At 56.0% G+C, this 24,547-nt stretch overlaps 1 protein-coding gene across 1 annotated transcript in view; it reads right to left on the reverse strand.

The window, feature by feature from the left end:
• Positions 1–12: 12 nt before the first annotated feature.
• Positions 13–24,547, reverse strand: part of IGF1R (insulin like growth factor 1 receptor) — a 220,963-nt gene continuing 196,428 nt past the window's right edge. The window contains exons 8-21 of the mRNA XM_066355414.1: positions 23,860–24,098; positions 23,178–23,345; positions 22,835–23,039; positions 21,440–21,723; positions 20,741–20,877; positions 20,116–20,275; positions 18,941–19,043; positions 17,914–17,984; positions 16,007–16,236; positions 15,691–15,801; positions 14,826–14,985; positions 12,690–12,819; positions 10,477–10,611; positions 13–7,538 (exon numbers count right to left, since the gene is read on the reverse strand). Coding sequence (XP_066211511.1) covers positions 7,151–7,538; positions 10,477–10,611; positions 12,690–12,819; positions 14,826–14,985; positions 15,691–15,801; positions 16,007–16,236; positions 17,914–17,984; positions 18,941–19,043; positions 20,116–20,275; positions 20,741–20,877; positions 21,440–21,723; positions 22,835–23,039; positions 23,178–23,345; positions 23,860–24,098 — 2,521 coding nt within the window. The 3' untranslated portion in view covers positions 13–7,150. The remainder of the gene's footprint in view (positions 7,539–10,476; positions 10,612–12,689; positions 12,820–14,825; positions 14,986–15,690; positions 15,802–16,006; positions 16,237–17,913; positions 17,985–18,940; positions 19,044–20,115; positions 20,276–20,740; positions 20,878–21,439; positions 21,724–22,834; positions 23,040–23,177; positions 23,346–23,859; positions 24,099–24,547) is intronic.

Genomic DNA, 24,547 nt, shown 5'->3' on the forward strand with positions numbered 1-24,547 from the left:
AGAGGCCAGCGGTGCATACAGAAGTCCTTTATTAACTTAAACCATGTAGTACTTTAACTACTAGAAAAAAGCAGAGTAAGAGAAACTAAACTTGCCTTTGCTGTTCAGCCATTCAAAATAGACAAAAGTTTTTTTTCCCATAATGTAAAGAATTCAGAGTATACCGCAATAACAGGAATAAAGTTCGTACAACAGACTATACAAAAACATTTTGAAATTTTTTTTCCATCTACTGATATTTTTTTATATAAACAGAGGAAATTTTTTTTTTTTTTTTTTTTTTTTTAGGAATTTGTACACAGAAAGTCATTTGTTGTAACAAATTGGCCTTGTTAATTACTGGTGGGTTTTTTTTTTAATTTTTTTTAAAAAAAATTTTATTTTAAACAAAACTCAGAAAATGCGTCACTTGCGATGCATCCATTCCATCGCGCCTTGGTTTGATTTTACCTTTTTTTTAAAAATTTTGTCCCAGAGGTAGACAAACTCTGGCAAACCTCTCACCTCAACCTCACCGGCTTAGAAACCAGACAGGTGGTGTTGTTGTTGTTGTTTTCTTTGCCAAGCATCTGCAACACCTGCAGCCGTGTCTACGCAACGCCAGACATCCACATGCAAAGCTGGGAACAGAAAACACTGTTTTCTGGACCTTTCTCCCAGTTGTGTGAAATACGCGTTTCCAATGATGGGAGATTCTGTGGAGTTGCATAGACGTGGCCCGTAATCCGCTGCGAGCTGGAGGAAGTAAGAGTTCAACTTCAAAACCAAATTTGTATGAATGCATAATCTTATTAAAAAGAACTTTGTTTCATATCGGGGAGAAGAAAATGTATCCTCTGTGTTCTAACTTTAGGAATAGATAAGGTTTCTTCCTGGTTATAACAAAGCGTTAATCACGATATGAAGCGTGTAAGCAAGCAGTCTGCGTGCACCAGAACTATGATCTGGTCCGTACACGGTGATCGCTATGACCACCATTGGCTGTGCCAATCATCTTTCCAGCTCGAGGCGTTGCCTAACAGCGGTAACAACCGCGCCAATGGCACGGGGTGCCCCACAGCTGCGGGCACCCGTGGGCTGCAACACCTCTGCTGTTCCCTCAGCCAGTGAGGTTCTTCCCGTCTGGCAAAGTAGCTATACTTCCCAAAGGAAACGACCAGTGAGAGGTGATCCCCTTCCCTAGCAGAGGGTTCTGGAAGACCAAGATACTGAAGATACAGAGCCACCTAACTCGTCATCAGTCCTTTGTTATACACGAGGGCACAATGCATGGGGTGATGGGGCGAACCACAGCTCGGGGCAGGGAAAAAAATCTTCTTTATTTTTTTGGCATATTGTGAAGCTAGCTAGTAAACAGGTACCCTAAAAAATATATAATAAAAAAATGGTTCACGCACACACATTTTTGCACGCACAGAGAAAGTGCCTTTTAAATTATTTTCGGCAATTATCCACTACAAACATTTTATAAAGTTATTCTATGTTCTTACAAAAATGCAATGAGACGTCTAATTCTCGTAAACCAGATCTTCGTCAACTGACTACCCGTAATCTACTGGACGTTAAGAGCCCTATTGAGAATGCTAATGTGTGGCTAATGGAAACAAGTTTATTGGGAGGATGTGGACACACACAAACGTGGCCCATGCAGATGAGGGGATCACTTTCCCGCCTAAACAAAATAAAACCCTCAAGTCGTGCCCCGGAACCGACCACCACTGTGTGTGATGCAGTTCGCGTCCTTGAATAATTTGGCTTAACTCCACAATTACAGTTTCCAATGTAGGCTGTTAGGTTGAATTTGCTGAAACCAAACGCCCGTGGATAACTCCCCAAGCCTCAATGTGGTCTGATCCCTTCAAGAAACCAAGCTCTGAACGTGGCCTGCACTTCCGCCAAGCCCCGGTCCCTTCTGTTCACGCGCCTCGTCCCATCACATGGGGACCGTCACAGTGGTTTCCTATGGCCTGATCATCCCACCATCAAGGAGGATCCGTCTGCTTTTTCTCTTAAGTGACCAACTAGCCATCTGTGCTAGAGGCCAACGAGGAAGCCCTCTGGCCCATCCAAGCTTTGTATCTTCAGCATCTGTGGCAACAGAGATCTCTGATCTAAACAACATCCTTTCTCAAAGCCCCTATTTTGCTACCACCTAGATCAGAGTGGAGTCAGAAAGTCTGACTTTCATCACTGGTTCTCAAAGAGTGGATCTCTGGTCCTTCTCTCCCAATGCTGCTTTAGCCCAGGAAATGAAAAGACAGCCAACAAACACAAAAGTAACATTAACAAGAGAACAAACCCCAAACCTTAAATGCATTACTGGGACTGCCGAGACAGGCCAAGGCAGAGCCCAGAGGCTTGCTGTCCCCTGGGAGGAAACTCTGTTTTGGACAGGAGTCACCTCCAGTGCTGTCTGCCCCCTACCCCGGGGGCACCCAATAGTGACAGCTGGGGACCTTGGCCCGAGCATCCTAGCCATCTCACCCATCGGGTGAGGGTGACCGGGCCGCAGGAGTGGCCCGAATCACGTGCAGCCACCTGCCAGCAGGGGTGGCTGCCCATAAAGGCTTCAGTGGGACCCACTGGCCCGGGACTGGGCATCACGCTTGGCTCATGAATCTGTCACTCCAACCAAGAGACGACAGTTCACACCAAGCATTCTGCCATTGGGTAGTTCCACCACCACTACCACCACCACTTTTCTGTTTTACCAAGCCACTTCTCCGACCACTGAGCTATTGTTCTGGGTCACGAGAAATGGGCTGGAAGGAGAGGCCAGCATTGGCCATGAACCCCGTCTTCTGTCTTCCAAGGAGGAAGCTCATTCCAACTGTGTGTCCAGCATCACACATTCCCCATAAAGGAGACCTGGGTGGTCCAGGTCCCACCTAGCTGAAGTTCAACGTCTCCAGAACACACCAGCGCCCGCTGCCTCGGGGAAGGGCTGCGTGTGATCAGGTGTGGACGCTCACGTCCACGCAAATGATGTGCCTCAGTGGTTTGTGTTGCTTCAAGCAGTGTGAGCTGCTGTCAAGAGGAAGCTGCACAGAAAATGCCACAACTAAGCGTGAGTAGATCGTGTGGAGCACACAGAAGAGGAAAACCAAGAAGAGGAGGGAAAATGAGCACACAGTCAGGCGAGAACTGGACAGGGTGCCTCAGGGGTCTGGGTGGGCGGTGTGGCCCAGGAACACGGCTGGACCCTCGCATGAGCCAGCTTTTCTCGGTTACTGGTAAGTGTTCCTGAAGCATTTGCTATGATGGGCAGGCGCTACGTGATTAGTGTTCGCCTTCTACTTAAAGAGAAAACACCTACATCAAACAAAAGCAAAAATGACACCAACAACTTGGACAGTTTAAATGAAACCCTTAGAACCAGCTGAATGATCTGTAGGAATCCATTTGTGGAAACCAAAAAACCATTTGTGGAAACCGGAAGGTATGTGCAAAAGACAGGAGGCCACTATTCCAAGGGGTCACCTACGGTGTGGAAGAAAACCCTGATCAGGCGGTATTCTTAACGACCTTGAAGAAATCCCAGGGGACTGGGGAGAGGCGAGCAGCGTTCGGCCGGAGGGGAAGTGCCCCTGAGTTTAGCTGCAGTACCGGGACTGTCAAGGAGCCGTCACACTTTGGAAACCACACGGTGCTACCCAGATCACATCACCAGTGCTGGTGAGAGCAGCTGGACTCTGAGTGTGCACCACCCGCCCCTGTGAGCAGCAGGACAGAGGGACAGAGGCATGGCCAGGCAGGAGGTGAGACACCCCAGACGGAGAATTGGCGCTGACCACTGCCCCCTCCGGCCCGAGGGTTTGGTACATCTTTGTTTTCTCCTGGGAGGGAGGAGGGAATGAGGGTGGAGCTGAGAGACCAGTCTGGAGAGGGGAGGGAACCCTGCCCCTCCACACATTCTGGAAGGGACTGGCTGGGAGCTCGGGAACTGCTGCCTCTCAAGCAGCAGGCCTGGCAGACAGAGCTCTGGCCCACCTGGCATAGGCTGCCAGGGCGGTGCCCAGCGGAGCACACCCACACACCACACTTTTTCAAGAAGGATTCCATCAGACGACCTGCCCCTCCGCACCTCCCAGGCTCAGACCCCAGGAAATCACCGCCCTTCCAACTACGGAATCTACGAATCCGACCTGTCTGCACATAACCAACAACTGGGGACAGCCGAGCGAGCGGCCTTCCCATTCAATGACTTTGGTGCTCCTCCCACCTTCCCACTGAGCACGGGTCGGCGGGCCAGGAGGGGGCCGGTCCTGACCCCTCACAGCCTCTCAGGGAACTGAGTTCGGAGAAGAGGAAAGCAGCGCGGGCGAGACGTCCCAGGAAAAGGCAAGCCGTTCGGAACGAGCGGAGAGGTGAGAAAGGGTTGCTTCGACCCCGGAGCCTGGCCTGGCCCTGCGTCCCTGGTGCGTGTGGCCTGTGGGTGGATGAGGTTACCAGTATCAACGGCATCTTGTCAGGTGCTGAGAAATGTGAGATGTATTGTTTTGTTTGTATATACACATATAAAAAACAAGAGTGAGGTAGATAAATGCTTGAAAAGAAAACCAAAAAACCAAAAACTGTCCCGTCTGACGCACTGCACAAAACCCTTTCTCCGCCCTGCAGTTCTGCAGGGGTCTCCTTTCTCTACAGGGACTGAAACTGGAATCCGAAATTCAAACGCATCCGTACGCCTTCTTAGTTCACTTTTTTCTTTTTCTGTTTTTTACAGGAAACAACTAGGGGACCAAGGCTGGAGAAAAGGCTGGGACCGAAGCTGCCGACAAGCACCACCAGCACCAGACTCGTCTGCCTTTTGCCCCAGTCACAACGAGCAGTCCCTGCCCACGAGCTCCGCTGTCCTCGCCATTGAAACGTGGCCACCCTAGAAGCACCTGGGCCATCAACTCCGGGGAGAAGCGCTCAAAACGGAACAGAACGAGACCCCGGGCCCCGAGGACCTGGGTGCCAGGCCGGGCCGACAGAGAGTGTGGCCATGCTGGGACCTGGTCCCCTGGGGGCGAGCGTGAGGCTCCCGGGCCCCATGACTCGGGCGCCGACCCAGCTGGACTCCGCCAGCAGACCTGGCGGTGGGCTTGCCGCCCCCCCGAGCCCCGCCCCCGTGCTCTCCCTGCCCCTGCCACGGGGGTCCCCGGGAATTTCTGGTTCTAAGGACAGGTAGATTGGTCTGGAGGGTGGTGGCAGAAGGCCACAGAGGGGCCCGTGGACCACTCTCCGCTGCACCCTTGGACTCAGCAGCTGTTTTCCATGGGATGGAAGGATTAAACATCCACTTCAAAAAAAAGAAAGAAATGTAATCCAAATGCCTACTGTGTGCAGTTCAAACTGCTGTTGTACCCAAGAATTAAAAAAATAGATATATGTGTGTCACAACCCAAAGGAAGGCCAGGGAAAAGAAGAGGGGAGACTTCCCCACAGCGGTGACTGGAAACACTGAACAGGACGTGTGAAGTACTGAACCTTTGTTTTCTGACCTGAGTTTGTGTCACGTGTTGCACGGTGCCAGACTCCGGCGCAGCTGGCGGAGCGGGGCCCCGCCACCGGCTTCCCTCGCCGGCCTCGTGCCCACAGAGTGGACTGGTCCGAACAGAACTGACAGGGCCGGGTGGGGGCAGGGGAGGATGGATTCATAAAAAGGCATCAAACAGTTCATGGCAGATTACGCGCTCTCTAAGTCTCGATTACCAGGGAGAGAGGAAGGAAGTGGTACAGTCTAGTACAAAGCGTTAGAAATCTCTTGGAGAGAGCAGAGAGGGAACAAGGATAGACCTGAAAGTTTTCATAGATTAAATCCACAAAGATAAAGAACAAAAAAGAAGAGAAAAAAAAGTAGCAGCTTTCATTGTTCTGTATAGACGTATAGATGAATATCCGAACCGTAAAAAAGTTATAAAAGTGACATGAAAAGACGATGTGTAAGCAAGTGTCCTGTGGTCCGACATAGAGCTGTGAGACCCACAAAGAAGTCCTAGTCACAGAGGACATGGTAACAGAGCTTAGAGCGCACTTGAATCCATTCCCTGCTCCTCTTCTCACCGCATGCTGTTTGGGTTAACTTCCTGCGAGCCTGGGTGCACCGTGGGGCTCAGTCTCTGGAAACCCCTTCGCATCCACGTCCCTGGGGGCTGGGAGGGGGCCCTGGGGGCGACAGGAGCCTGGCACGCGGGCAGCCTTCGCTCCCAGTCTGTCTGCCTGGCTCTCCCTGCCCAGGGCCTGTTTGCTGCAGAGCCCCTGGGGTGAGACGGTCGGGGTGGGGAGGTGGGGCAGAGAAGCCGGTCACCTTCCCCCCACCCCTGACTCCTCTGCCCCCTCTGTCCAGTTCCCCCCCAAACAATAATCTAGTCCAAAGCAAATTGGCCTGTGTGGATGCAAGACCGGAAAAGGGCACGGGACCATCTGAGGGAGGGCGTTGCCCGCGTGGCCCCGCAGGCATGACACGACAGGAGACCGCGCCCGCTCTGCGCCTCTGGGGACCAGGACACAGTGCAGGGGTGCGGAGGAAGGGCGCCCTGGGTTTTGGCAGAATTTGGCAGCGTCAAAATGGTAACCGCCTCAGATGAATGATGGCCCTCTATAAGTTTCACCTGTCCCTAAAGAGGTCACAGGTACAGTTTTAAAATGCCATCGTGGGACTTGGTTTTTTTGTTTTGTTTTTTAAAAAGACCTATGGTGACAGGCAGGTGTGTATGGGAGGAAGATGAGGCGACCGGAGGTGGTCAGCCATTGTCACAATCTGAGAAGGAGGACGTCCTGGCTGGGCTTGTGGCACATGCTTTTTCCATTATGAAGCAGAGAAAGAAAGAAAGAGAGAGAGATGAGAAGAGACAGGGAAAGAGAGGAGACTCGATTCTCAAGTGTTCTGTTGCTATTAAGTGTTGTCATTAAGGTTCTTAAAGGCCCGTGTCAGTTAAGGGTTTGGGTCAGGAAATAAAAAGCTGCTTGCATATTGAAAAAAAGGAACATCCCAAGAGTGTTGACTGCAGAGGAGCCGTCCCCCGTGGGCAGCACGGCGGGCGGTTCTGAAGATCCACTGAGGTACCAGAGGCTGTGAACAGATTGTTAGAACTCCCCCCCACCCCCCACCCCCGCTGAGCGTGCACAGACATTACTGTCTGCACGGGACCCGGGTCCCCGATCAGCAGGTGGAAGACTGGGGCAGGGGCAGGGGCCTCTCGTTCTTCCGACCCCCATTCATGTGGGCGTAGGCCTGCCTCTCGTCGAAGCTGGCCCGCAGGACCAGCACGCCGTGGCCGGGGCCGTTCTCATGCCTGTGAACCGGGTGGCGCTCGGGCAGCGGCAGCGGCAGCGAGCAGGAGGAGGCCGAGGGATCCAGGGGCACGCTCTCCATGTTGTCGGGCTCCAGGTCCAGCTCTTCGGTGTCGGGCGGCTTGTTGTCGTCGCTGTAGTAGAAGGAGACCTCCTCGAAGCCGGGCTCCAGCTCGTCCTTGATACTGCCGATGATCTCCAGGAAGGAAGGCCTCATCTTGGGGTTGTACTGCCAGCACATGCGCATCAGCTCGAACCTGGGGGGACAGACGGAGATGGTCCCACCTCCCGCGCACAGTGGGCGCTGCCCAGTCCCGCCCCTTCTCCCAGCCCCCACCTTGCCCGACGCCATGGAGCCCCCGCTTCTCTCGACTCCTCCCACCCCCGCAATCGCATCTCCCCGGGAAGCAGCAGCCAGGTGCAGAGCCTGTTACTGCGGGTTATTCTTTACAGTGGCAGCGCTAAGAAAAATAACTTTTTTAAAGCCAATGTTGTATTGGAAGCCTGTCTTGCAGCCACCGATAAAACGTTCTTTCCAGAATTAGAATGCAGGAAACCCCTGGGTTCTCAGGAACAAGGCCGAGGAGCAACCACGCTGTCCGACAGCGGTCTCTCTTTCAATCCCACCTAGGCTGTTTCTCAGCGGCCCCCAGGTGGCGGGGGTGGGGTGGGGGGTGTCACCAGCAGGGGACCTAGGCAGCAGGAGCGCATGTCTAACATTCACTGTCTAGTCTGGAGGGGAAGGCGCTGCTTACTGAGCCGAGTAAGACCCCATGGAGCCAGTGAGGGAAGGGAAGCCCTGTGCCCCCATCCCCGCATGAGCCGGGGACAGGCAGGGCACCCAGCAGGCAGCCGGAGCCACATGTGCCTGGTGCTCAGCAGCTGGGCCAGGAGGGCCCCTGCCCGCAAACCTGTGGGGCCTTCAGTCACGAGGGCCACCAGAAGTCCCGGCAATGGGACTGAGCCCCCCAGGGAGCAGGAGGCAGGTTGCAGGGGTGCAGCCACCGCCCACCTGGGGAAAGGCTTCCCGGAACGAGGGTTCTGGGGCGGGCCCTTTCTCCCGTGAGCTTGAAACCAGCACCTTCCCTTTTCATTCTCACACGGAAAGTTCTATTCTCTGTTTTTTGTTTTGTTTTTAATGTCTGGTTAAAGAGATGCTTTCCAACAAAAACGGCTGACTGTAGCTCCTCCTATCTAGGAAGCCCAAAGCACCCCACACTGCCTCCCAGCCACCTGTCAGGGGGACCACGTGTGGTGTCCCAGGGAAAGCCCTGAGGAGGGACACCTGTGAGGCACGCACACCAGCCCGCAGAGAGCACGCGCCCGTGCCACCCGGCCAGCCACCTTGAAAGATGCGGGAGAAAGGTTCGGGTCCAGTGAGGTGGAGGGGGGCGTGTCCCCGAGGGGATGGGAGTGGGAGTGGGAGTGGGAGGGAGCCTTGCTCCCGCTCTGCCGCCTGCTTGTATGAGCCAAGCTTGGTTGCTACAGAAACGCATTCCTTTGAATGACAGCGTCTGCGGCCCCTCTCTGGCTCCAACTGCGAGTTGAGGGGTTATCAAGCCCAAAATGTGGACTGTGTGGCCCTTTACCAAAACAGCTTGCACCCACCCCCCAAGCTCTGGTGGAAAATAGAGAGAGAGGACACGAGGGTGACGAGATCACCCCCTTGCCACCGGAGGACCTGCATCCAGGCCACGGCCGTCACAGCGGACGCTCCCCGCAGCACGCACGGGGTCATGGGGGATTCTGATCTGTGTGAGCTGCCTTCTCCTCACAAATCTGGGGGCCAGATGAACCAGGAAATACCCGCACTTTGGAGACAAGAAAGAGGAAGTACCAAGAGATTCAGTCATTCACCCAAGGTCCCCCAACTAGTGAGGGTGGAGCGGGGGTGGGGTTCTGGGAACAGTGTGGCTACACTTTGAGGCCACCTGCCACGTCCACTAGAGAAATTCATGATCCCGCCAGTATCCCCCGACAGTGATAACTGGTAGCCCCCGTCACACGGCCCTCACCACCACCACATCCTAAGAAAAAGGAACCCCCAGAAATAGATGCAGTCCCTCTCTGGCTGGCTGACCAACCGGAGTAGAAGCGCAGCCAGGGCCAAGACTGTGACGTGCCCTGGCTCTGTGCCCGTGGCCTGAGGCTGAGGGGCTGCCACCAGCAGGGCAGCGCCGTGAGTGTCACTGGCATAGTGAGCCCCATGGTGCCCCTTTTAAACCACTCCAGGGCCCCAGCCCTTCCCGTGCTGTCCATAAAAGGAAGTCTTTTTTCGCTGTGGGATTCCAAACCTTGTTTACACTATCTGCACAAGAAAACTTTCCAGTAGGTCCTAAGAGGATTTACAAGCTGATAAAAGTCCTCTTTAGCAAAGCACGAGGTGAGCTGAGGCATCCTTCCCTGAACCCGACATTGGGGGGGGGACTGTGGACACGGCCCCACACCTGGGAAGAGACGAGGCCCAGCGGGGATGCCGCCCTGAGTGCAGCGGCCTCATGTGGACACGCGTGACCCAGGAGGCTGGAGGCCGGCTGCACTACCCTGCTGGGCGTCCTGTTCCCACCCTGCTGGGCGTCCTCACAGCCACAGCGCACCCTGCAGCCCAGTCCCAGTGCAAGGACAGCCAGCCGCCACAGCAGAGACCAGATTCCAGGGAGGGCCCGAGGCTTGGCGCCCCCCCACCGGGCAGCTCCTCCCACAGCCAGGACTGGCTCAGAACCACGTGCCAGGCAGGAGGGGCAGTGGGACACCCCTCGCCTCCTGGACCCTGTCTCTGGGCAGAGATTCCCCTCAGCACCACGGGAACGGCCACCACAAGGCCACCTGGGCAGGAGCGGCCACGCCTGACGGTTCGGATCCTACTCAAGTACCTGAATCCTACAAACCCAGCGGAGACTGGCGCACCAGGGAAGGTGCGAGCTTTGTCATCCATGTAAAGTTCAGAAATTTTTTTTTTTTACTCTGCATGGAGGTGCTTCAAGAATGCTTTGGTCAAATATTTAGAGATGCTGGCCTGAGAAACCGCTGTGTGGACCACAGTGAGGACGCAAGGGTTCAGGGGAGCGAGCGCGGGTTCCCTCCTCTTTATAGGAAGTTGGTCCTCCCTCCATGGGATCAACCTCCTCTAGCTGCCCACAGAGACGCCTGGACGGCTGTCACGACGACGCGCCCGGGGACCCAGGGGATACCTACAGCATGTCAGGGCAGTTGTCCGGCTTGTCCAGAAGGCCGCCCTCCATGACGAAGCGCAGGACCTGCTCGTTGGACAGGCCCTGGTAGGGCTGCTCGGCCAGCGTCGCGATCTCCCAGAGGACAACCCCGAAGGACCTGCAGTGGGGACAGAGGGCGCGGCCTCAGCCGAGGATGCTCCTCCCCGCACCCTCCTGCCCGGGTCCTGACAGCGGGCCCCACCGCGGACCCCGCGCCACCCCGAGTGTGGGAGCTCTGTCCTCACTGGCTGCCACCACGTTTCCCGGAAACGCAGCCCTGGTGGTGAAGCTGAGGACGCTGACGTGGTGGCAGCGCCGGGAGTCCCTGACGTGAACCCCAGGCAAGCTGAGTGAGGGGCTGGGCCCCAACATCTACCCAGCAGGGCGGATGCCAGGCCCGGCCAGAGCAGTGATCCTGTGTCCCTGAATGTGGCCTGGGACAATCAAGCTGTTGGACAAGCTCCCAGTTTGAGAAACCTCTGCCCTGTGGCTCTGAGTGCTGGCTGCCCAGTAGAACCACCCAGAGAGGTGTTGAATCTGATGCCTGCTCCCCTGACGGGTCCTGATCTCACTGGTTTAGGGTCGGGGTTGGGGCCTTGGGGTATTAGAGAACTCCACAGGGATCTCACAGGTCCAGTGGGGCCAGGGATAGGGGAGGCCTGCCCCTCGGGAGCTGGGGCAGCCGGCCTGTGGAAGGCTCAGTCTCACAGGCGGGAACAAGGAGTGTGTCCCTGGCAAGGCAGGGCAGGGGAGGCGACCGGCAGGGAAGAACGCATGGCACAGCGCAGAGCTGAAGGGAAAGGGGACCAGCAGGAGGAGCAGCGAGCCGTTCACCATGTGTGCAGCCGTGACCGCTCGTTTAGAAGACCCGACCCCTGGAAAACAAATTTGTCCCGACAGTACGTGCACACGGACAGCTCAGACACACAGCACCTAGAAAGGGGCAGGGCTGCCCTCTGCACAACACGGGAGCCTTCCCAGCACAGTCACCAGCTCCCGGCCACACGGGGAGGCACGTGCTCGGATCTGACAGTGAGCAGATAACCATCTGGGACCGGTGGCAGTGGGACATCTCAGAGCTGAGCCCAGCAGCCAGCACCCCTGGCTGGGCTACACTCAAGGGCTGTTTCCAGTGCGCACCTGTCTTCAGAGTAAGATTCCAGGCCCCCCAACTGTAAAAGGTTCACGAGCGCAACAAAAAAATGATACGTCACTATGTAACTAGCTCCTCCGCGGTCACCCGGAGAGCAAACAACTGCCACCTCTGCACCGCGCCAGCGACAGGACCTCACGAGAGGACGGCCAAGCCACCAGCTGATGCACTGGAGGCAGACGTGCCAGGGCCTGGGCATGCCAGGAGCTTCTGTTGTATTTCAGGAACCTGACTGCCCACCCCCAGTGTCACTGAGGAAGTGCCACAAACAGTAACACCGAGAGTCCCCTGCACCCTCAGCAGACAACTGTTCTACCCCCTCAGAGAGGCATTTTTCTCTCCATCCCACCCCGGGGACAACAATGGTGGATGCCCGCTGGAAAAGGACACACAGGCCCAGGCTGGGTGGAGCAGTGGATAGAGCATCGTCTTGGCACACCGAGGACATGGGTTTGATCCCTGGTCAGGGGGGTATGAGAAGCAACCTGAGTGCACAACTAAGTAGAACTAAGAAGAGCAGCGAACTGATGCTTCTCTCTCTCTCTCTCTCCTTCTCTCCCTTCCTCCCCCTCTCCCTCCCCTTTTCCCCTCTTTCTCTCAAATCAATGGAAGAAAAAAATACAGAAAAGAAAAAACACAGGACACACAATAGTGGAGCCAGCAGGAAAACCCATCAGACTCAAGCCTTGGGTCTAAATAGAGTGGTGTCTGCACTCTGACGGTTTCATCAGGTGAGGCAGACACACACACACACACACAGACACACACACACACAGAGTGTCATTACTGCAAGCACTGGGATGCATGGAGGTGGGTGGGGGAGAAGCAGAGAGGAGAGGCTGGCCGGCACATCCCAGCTCCTGTGCTGCGTCGGCCCTGGGCCGGCCCAGTGACACGTCCGCATGGAGTGCAGCCCCACAACTCTTAGCCAAAGCGGATAGCGGGCAACAGGGAGCAGAGCAGGAGGCAAACAAAGCCATCCAGACGGAGCCGGGGGGCTCGTGGAGGCTGGAGGGGCCGCAACCCGGAAGAGCCTCTCGTACCAGACGTCAGAGTGAGTGGTGAACACGCCATCCTTGAGGGACTCGGGGGACATCCAGCGCACGGGCAGCAGGCCCTTGCCACCTTTCCGGTAATAGTCGGTCTCGTAGATGTCTCTGGTCATGCCGAAGTCTGCGGGCGGAGAGAAGGCACCAGTTACTCTGTCAGAGCAGCTCTTGGGGGACCAGCAAAGATGCAGCACCACTGCTGCTCCAGAGGCCCCGCGCCCACATCAGGGTGGGGGGCGCTTAAAGGGGCCGCACGTCAGTGCCTGCCGTCTTCCAGGCAAAGACAGCAAGGGACAAAGGGTCAGCCAAACAACAAGCGAACACCTAGAAACCCCTGCTTCTCAAATACACTCACCACTGGACTCTTTTACAGAGTTAACCCCTTACTGCATTTAAAATGACAGGTGGTGAACAAATGACCAAGCTCCAGGGTTTCTCAAAAAAATATGCCTGCGTAGACCCAAGGTCACTCCTACATGGCTTCCAACCTGACGCTGACCCTTACTCACCGAAGAACGCTGCCCGCTGCCCGGGAAGGAAAGGGCCCCACCATCTGACGCGGGGAAATGAAGGCTGCGTGCCCATTCGGGACGGAAAGGGCACCCCGTGAGAATCTGAGAGCTGCCGATGTGGCCCCCGAAGCTGTTACTCAGTGATGTTTTTCAACAGAATACTCCCACTCGTTTTTGAAAATTTCTTCTACTCCCCATGTCTCTTGAAGATGTCGGGTAATTATGTTTGATGGCAGGCTTGCAGCGGAAGCCTACATCACTGCTTCTTTGTCAGGCCGGTTTCCCACCGAACGAGACAACCTTCTGCAGCAGGGAGGCTGCCGTGCCCCCTCCCGGGGGAAAGGGCCGCTCTCCTTTGGACAACGCTCATTTATGCCTTTAACTCAGGCACAGAAAGGTGAGGCCACAAACCCAGCCGCATTCCTTGGACGCTGACCAACATCATTTACTTGCACTGCGCTAAGGGTCATCGGCCCGCCTCTGGCACAACTGGAGACAGGGTGGAGCCCTAGTGCAGAACAAGGAAGTGGTGAATCCTATCTCAGACTCAATCTGGGGACATGCGGGTGGGAGGACGTGCCTTTACCTGTACAAAAAGTAAAAAGAAACTGCGAGCAACAACTATTTCTCTTACTGCAGAAGGGTTGCAAACTCTTGGGGGGAAAAAGCCAACAAGTACAAAGACACTAGCACTATCCATGTGCCTTGTGGTTAAATAGTGAAGACAGTCCCCAGTGGTTCGGACTTCCAGTGGCACATGACACAGTGGCCCGCCCACTCACAGCAGGGGAGAAAGGAGTGGCTCTGAGCTCTCGCGGTGTGCCAGGAAGGGGGACGGGAGATGCTGGTGACCACGGGAGCTGACACAAAGGACTTGTCCCATGCCATTGCAATGTCCCCATCCTTTCCACCATCTCATGGGACTGTTATGTTGTCACCCCATTTCAGAGGTGAGGAAACGGGTTTCAGTGGGTGGTGGCAACAGCGGTCACCAGCAGGTTGGTCAGCTAGGTACGCTTGACAGCAGAGGGGTCATGAGCTTCGAGTGACCAGCCTGGGTGCGACCTCAGTGAGCAGCTATCTGCCCTCACCTGAGGGATGGCCACCTTGCTGTCATGCTGCTCTGTGCAGGGGCCTCACCGTTAGGGGACCTCACCTTGTCTATGGAGAAAACTTCATAGACCCTGGAGCCGGGGGTAGGGGCGGCAGTGCTCCTTGGACACTCAGAAAATTGGAGGGACTATGGGTGCTTTGGATGGCAACTTGAATTCCCACATCAAAGTCCCCTGAAGACAGTGTGTTCTTTCTGTAACCAACGCTTAGACTAGTTCTGCCAAGAAACACCTCCAGCGCCAGGAGGGGCAACATGAGGGACCCCAGGCTGAGTTCAGCCCTGCCCACAATCTGGGCGGCAGCGCCCTGTGCGACCAGGGTCAGAGCCAGCTCGGGCGGGCCTGTGACTGTCAATGGAGGTGATGACGTGATCCCCAAGAGCAAACCCCTGCACCCCAGACGCACCAGACCCCCACTCCCCACCAAAGCCAGGCTGATGCCGACTGGGTCCCTAACACGCGCGGGAGCAGAGTTCTCGCTCAGCTCTGAGGAGCCGAGGACGCACCTCCGATCTTGACGGTGAAGTCCTCAGCCACCATGCAGTTGCGGGCAGCAAGATCCCTGTGGACAAACTTGTTGGCATTGAGATAGGCCATGCCGTCAGCGATCTCGCCGGCCATCTGGATCATCTTGCTCAGGCTGGGAGGTGCGAAGGCCGGGTTTTTCTGCAGGAGATTAAAAATAAAAAATCACACAAGAGGCTAGGCTCCGTTTCCAGCCCACATTCTCTCGGGGTTTGCAAATGCGAGCCTGCTCAGTAGAGCAGCACAGGTCACTCCGCTAAGGAGGCGGGACCTGCTCGGTGGAACGTGTTACTAGGGAGACCTTAGTGCCTGCCCCGTGGTCACGTGGTGCACCTAGCTGCCCCGCAGGAATCAGAAACTCTCACTGTAAATGAATTAAGAAACACGGGACTGCCCTGGCCGGTTGGCTCAGTGGTAGAGCATCAGCCTGGTGTGCAGGAGTTCTGGGTTCGATTCCCGGCCAGGGCACACAGGAGAAGCGCCCATCTCCTTCTCCACCCCTCCCCCTCTACTTCCTCTCTCTCTCTTCCCCTCCCGCAGCCAAGGCTCCATTCGAGCAAGGTTGGCCCAGGCGTTGAGGATGGCTCTGTGGCTTCCGCCTCAGGCGCTAGAATGGCTCTGGATGCAACAGAGCAATGGCCTGGATGGGCAGAGCAACGCCCCCTGGTGGGCATGCCGAGTGAATCCCAGTGGGGCGCATGCGGAAGTCTGTCTGCCTCCCTGTTTCCAACTTCAGAAAATACAAAAAAAAAAAAAAAAAGAAATAAAGAAACATGGGACCTTCGGGGAGAGGCTCTAGGAGGGAGAGGATGGAAACGTGCAGAGCAGGTTCGAGTCCAGACCCACCTCGATCTCTGGCCTCAGGCCCCTGAGATAGCTTTTGAGATCGCCCTGCGTCATGAGTTCCATGATGACCAGCGTCGGCTGGCCCTGGGACACCACGCCCAGCAACCGCACCTGAGAACAGTGACAAAGAGGACTCAGAGGGCACAGTATCCACGACGGGCACCCCCACCACTGCCAGGGGCTGCGTCGCCAGAATCTCTGTGGGCACAGGGCTCAACTCTGGAGGGGGGCGAGTCACCAAGCACACAGGCATGGCCACGGTCACTCAGAGCGGCTCCCTATGCCACGTCCTGCCTGCTCCGGGGCTCTTGCTTACCACGTGGTGACAATTGAATTCCTTCATCACCGAAGCCTCGTTGAGGAACTCGATCCTCTCACGCATGCTCGCGGCCTCGTTGACCGTCTTAATGGCCACCCGGGTTTCGGGCTCATCTTTGACCACGCCCTTGGCCACGCCTTCGTACACCATGCCAAAGGAGCCCTGGCCCAGCTCACGGCTCATGGTGATCTTCTCCCGCGCCACCTCCCACTCATCGGGCACGTACACTAGAGGAGAAGGAGACAGGACTGAGACGTCTGGGGCCACAGGCACCGCGGGGGGGGGGGGGGCAAGCTTTCAGGGGAAGAATACAAGATGCCACTTCCTAAAGCCCACCTAGGAGGACATTGGGGGACATGGCTTGGCTGGTTCTGAAATGTCCCCACATGCTGTGGATTGCATAAGGCAACAATATGCTCAAATACTGGTGTCTCAAACCCTCACGGGGTCCCAGAAAATCCGAGCATGCCAACAGCATATAATAAGAACCAGCAAGTCGCAAGTATGGAATTCACACTGGATTGCAAAGGCTCAAGTGCAAAAAATAATGTCAATAAACCCATCGTTTTTATACTGCCTACATATGAAAATCGGTCATGCTCTGGATCCCCTGGGGTAACTAAAACATGGTATTGACATTCTTTTCACCTGTTTCTTTTTGTTTTCTTTTTTTTATGTGGCTACCAGAAAAATCATCCAGTTCCATATGGGGCTGGCATTACATCCCCATGGCAGCACTGGTCTTGCCCAAGACCTGGGGCACCTACTAAGGGACAGAAGCCTCTGAGTTCAGGCACCGATGGGCAGTCAGGTGTGACCAGCATGGAGGGGCGCTCTGAGCAGAGGCTCTGTGGACTTGGGGACCCCCCACCACTGTGAGGAGGAGCTGGGAGGAGATGACTGAGCCCGAATAGGATTCCCCCCCCAGCCCATGTTTCTGGTCAGATTCAGTCTGATTTAAGAAAATAAACACACAAATAATTCTAGGCAGGAGGGAGTGGGGGGAGGAGGAAAGGAGACAAGGGAGAAATTAGGTTCCATTCCACCAGTCTGCAGTGACTACCTCACACTGTCAACGAGACGCCAGAGACTGCGTCGTCCTGACTTCTCAGCCGCCAGGTGGCGGGACCCGGGCAGGCTTCTCCCGAGCCCCCCTGCAGGCAGTCAGGCATACAGAAGCCCACCTTAAAGGGTCACAGGGGACGAAGCAAAGGGCTGTCCCCTTTAGGGCGGCTGCACCTGATGGCCAACGCCCCTCCCTGACTTCCTTTTCAAGATTTGGATTTAAGCACACTAGGAAGAGAAGACAGCAAAAAAGGGGGGGAATATACTAAAAACCACCAGGGACAACCCAACTTCCAAGTCAGACCTCAGCCTTCTGACTCCATGGGCCTCATTAGTCATTCCCAAAGGGACCGTGAACAGGCCGTGAGGGTCTACATCCTCTGGCCCCGGTCAGGAGTGGATGCATGGAGAAACGACAAGATAAAAAACTGCAGAGAAGCCAAAACTGACCAAGGTCAACTCTACTGAGATGAAACTCAGGCTAAAACTTGTGCAAAAAAAAAAAAAGGACTGTTTGGTCAGGTGTGACATCCTCCCAACAGATGTCAACAACTCAAGGGCTCCTTCCGTCCCCACGTGACATCCCCAGCCATTACATAAATTGATTACAGTGCTGGCCACATGCGTCTCTGGAACCTCTTTCTCTTTGAGGCAGTCCAGACTTTTTGAGATATTCGGTGAACTGCTAAGAAATTTGGTTAAAAAAAAAAAAAAGCAGAAGTGTGGACAAAGCCTGGTCTGAAGCCAAAGGCCCCTCAAGAGGAAGCAGACCTCTTCTAGATCGGCAACGTTCAGGGGGCCCTGGGCTCAGGAGCCCCGGCAGCGAGCTGAGCACTTACCGTCGGCAGCGCTGAAGTACTCGGGGTTCACGGACGCGTACAGCACTCCATTCCCCAGCCGGCTGCCGTTTCTGTCAAAGAGGATGCAGTTTAGGCTGGAAAAACCCCCATCTCCACACATTTCTATCTGCACATGCGTGTTCGTTATAGCGGTTTTATTTGTTCTGTTTAGGTATGGGGGAGTGGGAGTGGGCAGAGCTTGGTGGAGATTTTTAAGAAACAGTTCTCTTTCAGCCCAGGCCAGGTGGCTCCGTGGATAGAGTGTCATCCTGGGCCACCAAGGCTGCAGGTTCCATCCCCGGCCGGGCACGTACGAGAAGCAACCAATGAACACACAACTAAATGGAACTAAGGACAACAATGAGTTGATGCTTCTCCCTCTCTCTCTCCCTCTCTCTCTCTCTCTCTCCTGCTCCCCCTTCCTCTCTCTCTCTCTCTCTCTCTCTCTCTCCCTCTCCTGCTCCCCCTTCCTCTCTCTCTCTCTCTCTCTCTCTCTCTCTCCTGCTCCCCCTTCCTCTCTCTCTCTCTCTCTCTCTCTCTCCTGCTCCCCATTCCTCTCTCTCTCTCTCTCTCTCTCTCTCTCTCCTGCTCCCCCTTCCTCTCTCTCTCTCTCTCTCTCTCTCTCCTGCTCCCCATTCCTCTCTCTCTCTCTCTCTCTCTCTCCCTCTCCTGCTCCCCCTTCCTCTCTCTCTCTCTCTCTCTCTCTCTCTCTCTCTCTCTCCTATCAATGGGAAAACATCTCTTACTTCATTGGCAGTTGACAGGGTCCCTGGACGGACAGGGCTAACAGAGTGTGTGGGACGGCAGCGGTACCTCTGTGACCAGGAACTGGGGGGGGGCCGTGGCACCACCCAGAAACACCGTGTCCTCGTTGCATCATTAGAAAATGTTCTCTGTTCCCCTGAAGCACATTCGCTTGGGAAATTGGGGTGTTTTTTTTGATCCACAAACTATTTCTTCAGCGCGGGTGCCCATCGGCGACCACTCGGCCCCCGACACGTGTCTGCGCTGCCCGCTCAGTCCTCACCTCTTCCGGTGGAAGACGTACAGCATGATGACCAGGCCCCCCACGATCAACAGGATGGCCACCGGCAGCGCAATGATCAGGTGCATGTAGCTTTCATACGGCTCTGCGAGAAAGTGGGGAAGGACGGACAATTAAACATCATGAGGTGAACAAGACCCTCGTTTCACTTTCTTTTTACATTTAGCTGGAAGCATGAAAAAAGCGCCCCATCACGAACTAGGCACTCTGAAGGTCGGCAGTAGCGCCAGAAATCAGAGGAAAAAGACTGCGCCCTGGAGAAAAAAGACCAAATAAGTGCAGACTGAGGAGTCGACCCATTTTTATTTTCCAACTACACTGTGTTCTGAAATAAGTTTACGTGACGGGCGCCAGTAACAGAATCGCTGTACGCAGTGTACGGGCTAGGCACAGAAGCGAGCACATTTGCTAAAATAGAACACACACAGACTCTCACTCGCACAGTGCCCAGGAGGGGCGACCTTTTTATCTGCCTGGGCAGTAGGGGGTGCCCACCGGACCCCCAAGTCATCCCACTGAGCAAGGTGGGGCTGCTCCTCCCCAGGGGAGAAGCAGCCAGAAACGACATGGTGCCAGGTCTGATCTCTGTTCTCCGAACATGAAGTAATCTACAAAACTGGGTTTCTAATAAGGACAGTAGACATTCAATATGGAACTAATAAGGAACATGTGTGTCATAAATAAAAGACCCACTTTTCTCGGGCAAGCCCATACTGGGCCCTTGTAGTGTTTAGCATTTTACAAATTTCAGTGTTCAAATCTGAAATCCTCACCTGGAGCAGCCTTCCGAGAATCCCATCAAGTCGATGTGTGACTATGAACTCAGGGACTGACCCTGACTCTGAGCCCTAACCATAGTGCCCCAGGCGGCAGGAGGCAAAACCGCCAACTCAACGCTTTGGAGAACGCTTTAGGCACAAACCCAGCTGCCTCCCTCCACAGAGGTGCTCAGCCCTGCCCGTCTGGTGAGCAAGGACCCCAGACGCAGCAGGACAGCGCCACAGCCCTCGCTCGGGGGCTGACAGCAGCATGACCCTCGTGACAGCTGGCCAGCTCGGTTCCAACGGAAAGTCAGAAAACCAAAGGGCCAGCAAGACACGGGCTGCCCGACCCCCTCCACTGCCCTGTCCCCGGCCACGCCCTCCAGCCGGCCTTACTTTTGATCTGGACATAGAAGAACACGGGCTCCGTCCAGGACCCGTTGCCGGACAGCGAGGTGGCCTGGATGCGGGCCGTGTAGTTCCCCGGGTTGAGCCGGTTCAGCTTGTACCCTCCGTGCTGCCTGTACTCCTGCCTGGGCACACACTCCCGCTGGTCCTGGGGGCGGGGCAGGTGGGGCAGACGGGTCAGCTCCCCAGACACGTGCGAGACACGCGACTCTCTCCGCCCAGCCTCTCACCTCCCACCTGACAGTGACCCCCAATGGCAATAAACGGGAAGAGACCACGTCTTAAACGGAGCATCCTCTGGGGACCAGAAGCACACCCCAGTTTTAATGACACATTTTTTTGTAAACAAGCAGTGCTCCAGAAAGATGAAAAGCTAGCGAGGCCCTTCTAGTCTATGCCAATGAACCGTTTTGTGCTTCAAAACAGTTTCGTGAGGGCGACAAGTCCGGCTCCTGACGTGGTCCACGCACTCTGCCATGACCTCTGCCCTCCCCGGCTTCGCCCGTGTCTCACTGCTCTGAGCCGCGAGCTGGCCCGGAGGTGACGTGCTGCCGGGAGCCCGGCCGTCAGCGGGAACGGGGCACGCCCACACACGGCCCCTGCCCCCTCTCACCTCGACCTGTGATCCGTATTTTATCTCATACATGAGGATCAGCCCGTTGGGGTTCTCGGGCTCTGTCCACTTCAAGAAGATGGAGTTTTCGGGCATCGGCTCCCAGGTCACCGGCCCAGGAATGTCATCTGCTCCTTCTGTGGAACCATAGAAACCGGCAGTGACATCAGCGTCGGGTCCCCCAGGAGGGAGACCGAGGACGGTGACCACACAAGGTCCCTGTGAGCTGGTGGCTCACACCCAGCAGAGGGTCTGAAGCTGGAGCAGCGTCATGTCCCGGAAGTCGCAAGGTGTCAGATGAAGCCACTTCCTGCCGCCCCCAGCCGGAAAGGGGAGCGGGCACATCATCTAGCCTTAAAGGCGGGTGGATCGCTGGCTGAGTGGCAGGCAGCTGCTAACTTACAAGGGGACAGTGAAGACCCAACAAGCAGGGCCAAAGGCCATTCCAGGAGATGAGCCTGAGGAGTGATGGTCACTCGAAATCAACACAGCTAACTGGGGATTTCACTAAAAACCCAGGAGGGACTGGGCATGTGTACCCGCGCACGGATGGGGGGAGGGGCCCAGGAAATGCTCCCTGCTCCTGAACACTGTGTCCGGAGAGTCTGGGAATGGAGTCATGTCACCAGGACATCCCCAGGCCGCCTACAGCTGAGCCCCCACGGCGTGGGGATCGGGCGGAGCTGGACCGCACCGTACCTGCAGGCATGGTTCTCGCAAAGACGAAGTTGGAGGCGCTGCAGCCCAGCTTCTCGGCCTCGTGGTTGCAGCTGTGGATGTCGATGCGGTACAGAGTGAAGGGCCGCAGGTTCGAGATGACCGTCCTCTCCTTGTTGTCCACTCTGCTCTCAAAGAAAGGGTGCTCCGTCTCCAGATCCTCCACCTCCGTGACGTTGTAGGCGTCTGCCACCGTGCTGTTCCGGCCCCGGGGGGGCATGGTGGTGTTGGCAATCTGAGGGACGTCTCTCCTCCTCCTTTCTGGTCTGTAAGGAAGAGACAAGCCTGGCTAGCACGGGCCTCCACCTCTTCTGTCTGCCTGTGACCTCGGGGAGGGTCACAGCGAGAAAGGGAAAATCTTGACCTTGGAAGAAAGGAGCGCTTGAGCCCTCCTGGCTGAGAACAAGCAAGAAACTCGGGGTTCCTTCCTTCTCTATTCACTTGGCTTTCTCTCCTCTGCAAACCCCAGGGTCGGCACAGAGACACCCACGCCGGCTCCCAGACTGGTCACTCGATTGTAGAGAGAAAGAGGCAGTGCCCTGGGGTCTCGTCAGGACACTGCATCATCCGGTCCGCAGACCTTACGGTTAAGTGCGACAGGAGACCAACACGCTGGCCGCACTGAAGTTCATGAGAGGGTGAGGCGAGTGAGGTAGATGGTGTGAGTCCCAGAGACGGGGCGAGCAGGGTCAGTGACCGATGCCGGGCGGTCCTTTGACGCCCTCTGATGGTGGATCAAAGTGCAGGTGCCAGCAGGGAGCTGCGGCTTGGACTCCAGACCCTCCCTCCTCTGAGGCCCTGGGGTCTGGATTTGCACTCTCCTGGGGGTCTCTCCCAGCCTGGCTCTGCCTCCCTCTCAGCAGCAGCCTCCCCAAGTCCCTGCCCATGACAGGGGCAGAGTCACACTCATGGATCTGAGGAGGGCTTAGAACAACAACAGGCAGTAAAAGAAAATGGATAAAGTCACCAAAGGAAGAATGTCCCCATCCAAAAAGGCAGAAGAGCTGGTCCAAGGATCCGGAGGTGACCCCTCGGAAGGCTATCTGAGGGATACGGGAAAAAGGCCTCTGGGCTCCCCCCAGAAACATTACAAAACGGCTTCAGGCATTTTACAGGACCCCACGGAAACAGGACGTGAGCGTCAGCATCACTCAAAGAAATGGCCACACTCAGGTCAGCCAAGGGGATGGTGGGAGACAGGGACGAGGCCCTGTCCTTCCCTCGTGGAGACCTGTCCGGGGATAGGACACGAAGAGCCCAAGGAAACGGGAAGGACCCAAACAGAGAACACTTGTCAGCTCCCAGGGAGGGGAGACATCCACACCCCTGCGGCAGCCCGGACCCCCCACCCGGACCCAGGGCAGAAGCCGCCCGCACCTGGGCACGAAGATGGAGTTGTGCAGGAAATTCTCGAAGACTTTGCGGTATTCAGCCTCCTCCTTCTCGGCCTGCTTCTCCGCCTCCGTTTTGGGGCACGCACAGCACGGCCCCTTCTCTCCGCCGCACACCTCGGGCCGGGGGTCCTCCGTCACCTCCGTGATGTGGAAGGTGCCGTCGGCGTACTTCCGGACGGGGATTTTGTCTGCTCGGGGAAGAGGCCCCACGGGCGTGGGAAGGAAGGCCGTTACCCCACCGGGCGGAGCACGGGGAGCCGGTGTCCCGCCACCACCGGCGCCCAGACACGCTCCGGGTCACGGGTGCCCACGCCTGGCGGCCTCACCTTTGGAGCAGTAGTTGTGCCGGTACAGGTAGCCGTCCTGGGGCTGCTGCTGCCAGCGGACGATGTAGTAGCTGAGGTTGCCGTTGGGCAGGGAGGGCGGGTTCCACTTCACGATCAGCTGAGATGAGGAGTTTGACGCAGAGATCACATCCAGGGGGATGGAAGGAACTGCAAAGCAGAACCGAGGGCACGTCACAGAACCGTCCGGACCCGCGGTCCCGGCCGGCGGGCGCTCGACGCCGTGCACCCCAGCCAGCAGCCCAGTGCCTGGCCTGGACGCAGACACGCTGGGCAAAACGTGGAACACAAACAGAGCCTTGCTCCAAAACAGTGTGCGTGTCGGTGCCCATGCTTCCCGTGGCCACCCCCGTGTCCAGGGAACCTCCGTGGAACAAACGTGACAGAGCTGCAGCTGCACATGGGACAGGTCGCAGGGGGCCCCACCGGGTGATAATGGGTGACACCTGCAGCTAAATCAAACACTGCAGCTTTCTCATCTGTCCCAACTGCCCCCTCCCAAGCATTTAACTCCAGCGAGTGGTAAAATGGAGGGACATGCATTTTATCTGAGGTTTCTGAAGCTGACTCAAATGGCACGAAGGGGGGTCAATGAGAGATAGATGGGGGGCCCTTGCGTCAGGACAACGACTGAGAGGTCGCGACGAGAAGCGGGCGGGCATACCAGAAGCATTGGTGCGGATGTACAGGATCTCACTCTTGGCCCCACGGATGTGGTCGTTCTCCACCATGGTGAGGGTCACCGCCTTCACGTACACGGCGTACTGCGTCCAGGGCTTCAGCCCGTGCAGCAGAATGCCTGGGTCGACTTCCTTGTTGGTTGGGAGGTCCACGTCCACCATGTTCCAGCTGTTGGAGCCGCAGGCATCCTGCCCGTCATACTCCGTGACGTTTTTAAAGGGCCTGAAAAAAACAGCAGCTGATACAGCTCGGACAAACCATCCCTCGGCCCAGGTGGGGCAAGCATGTCACCCTGTCTATACCGGGAACCCTGAACAAAACAAAGTAGCGCAAGAGTTTTATGGAAGGATACAATTAAGCAACTGGGCTAGGGGTTTGGTTTCACCACAGAGATGGTACACTAGAGAACTGGATACTCTGTTTCCGGAAGAATGAGTTCTGGGATTTAAAACGCTGCTTGCTGCTCATCAGAACACATGCAAAAGCTACTTTCTTGTCTTTCAAAATGGCGGGTTTTGTTTTTGGGTTTTTTCAGAATTAAGAAACACAAAAAGGGCCCTGGCTGGTTGGCTCAGTGGTAGAGTGATGGCCCAGCGTGTGGAAGTCCTGGGTTCAATTCCCAGCCAGAACACACAGTAGAAGTGCCCACCTGCTTCTTCACCCTCCTCCCT

The sequence above is a fragment of the Saccopteryx leptura genome, chromosome 13, assembly GCF_036850995.1.
Source record: "Saccopteryx leptura isolate mSacLep1 chromosome 13, mSacLep1_pri_phased_curated, whole genome shotgun sequence".
Lineage (NCBI taxonomy): Eukaryota > Metazoa > Chordata > Mammalia > Chiroptera > Emballonuridae > Saccopteryx > Saccopteryx leptura.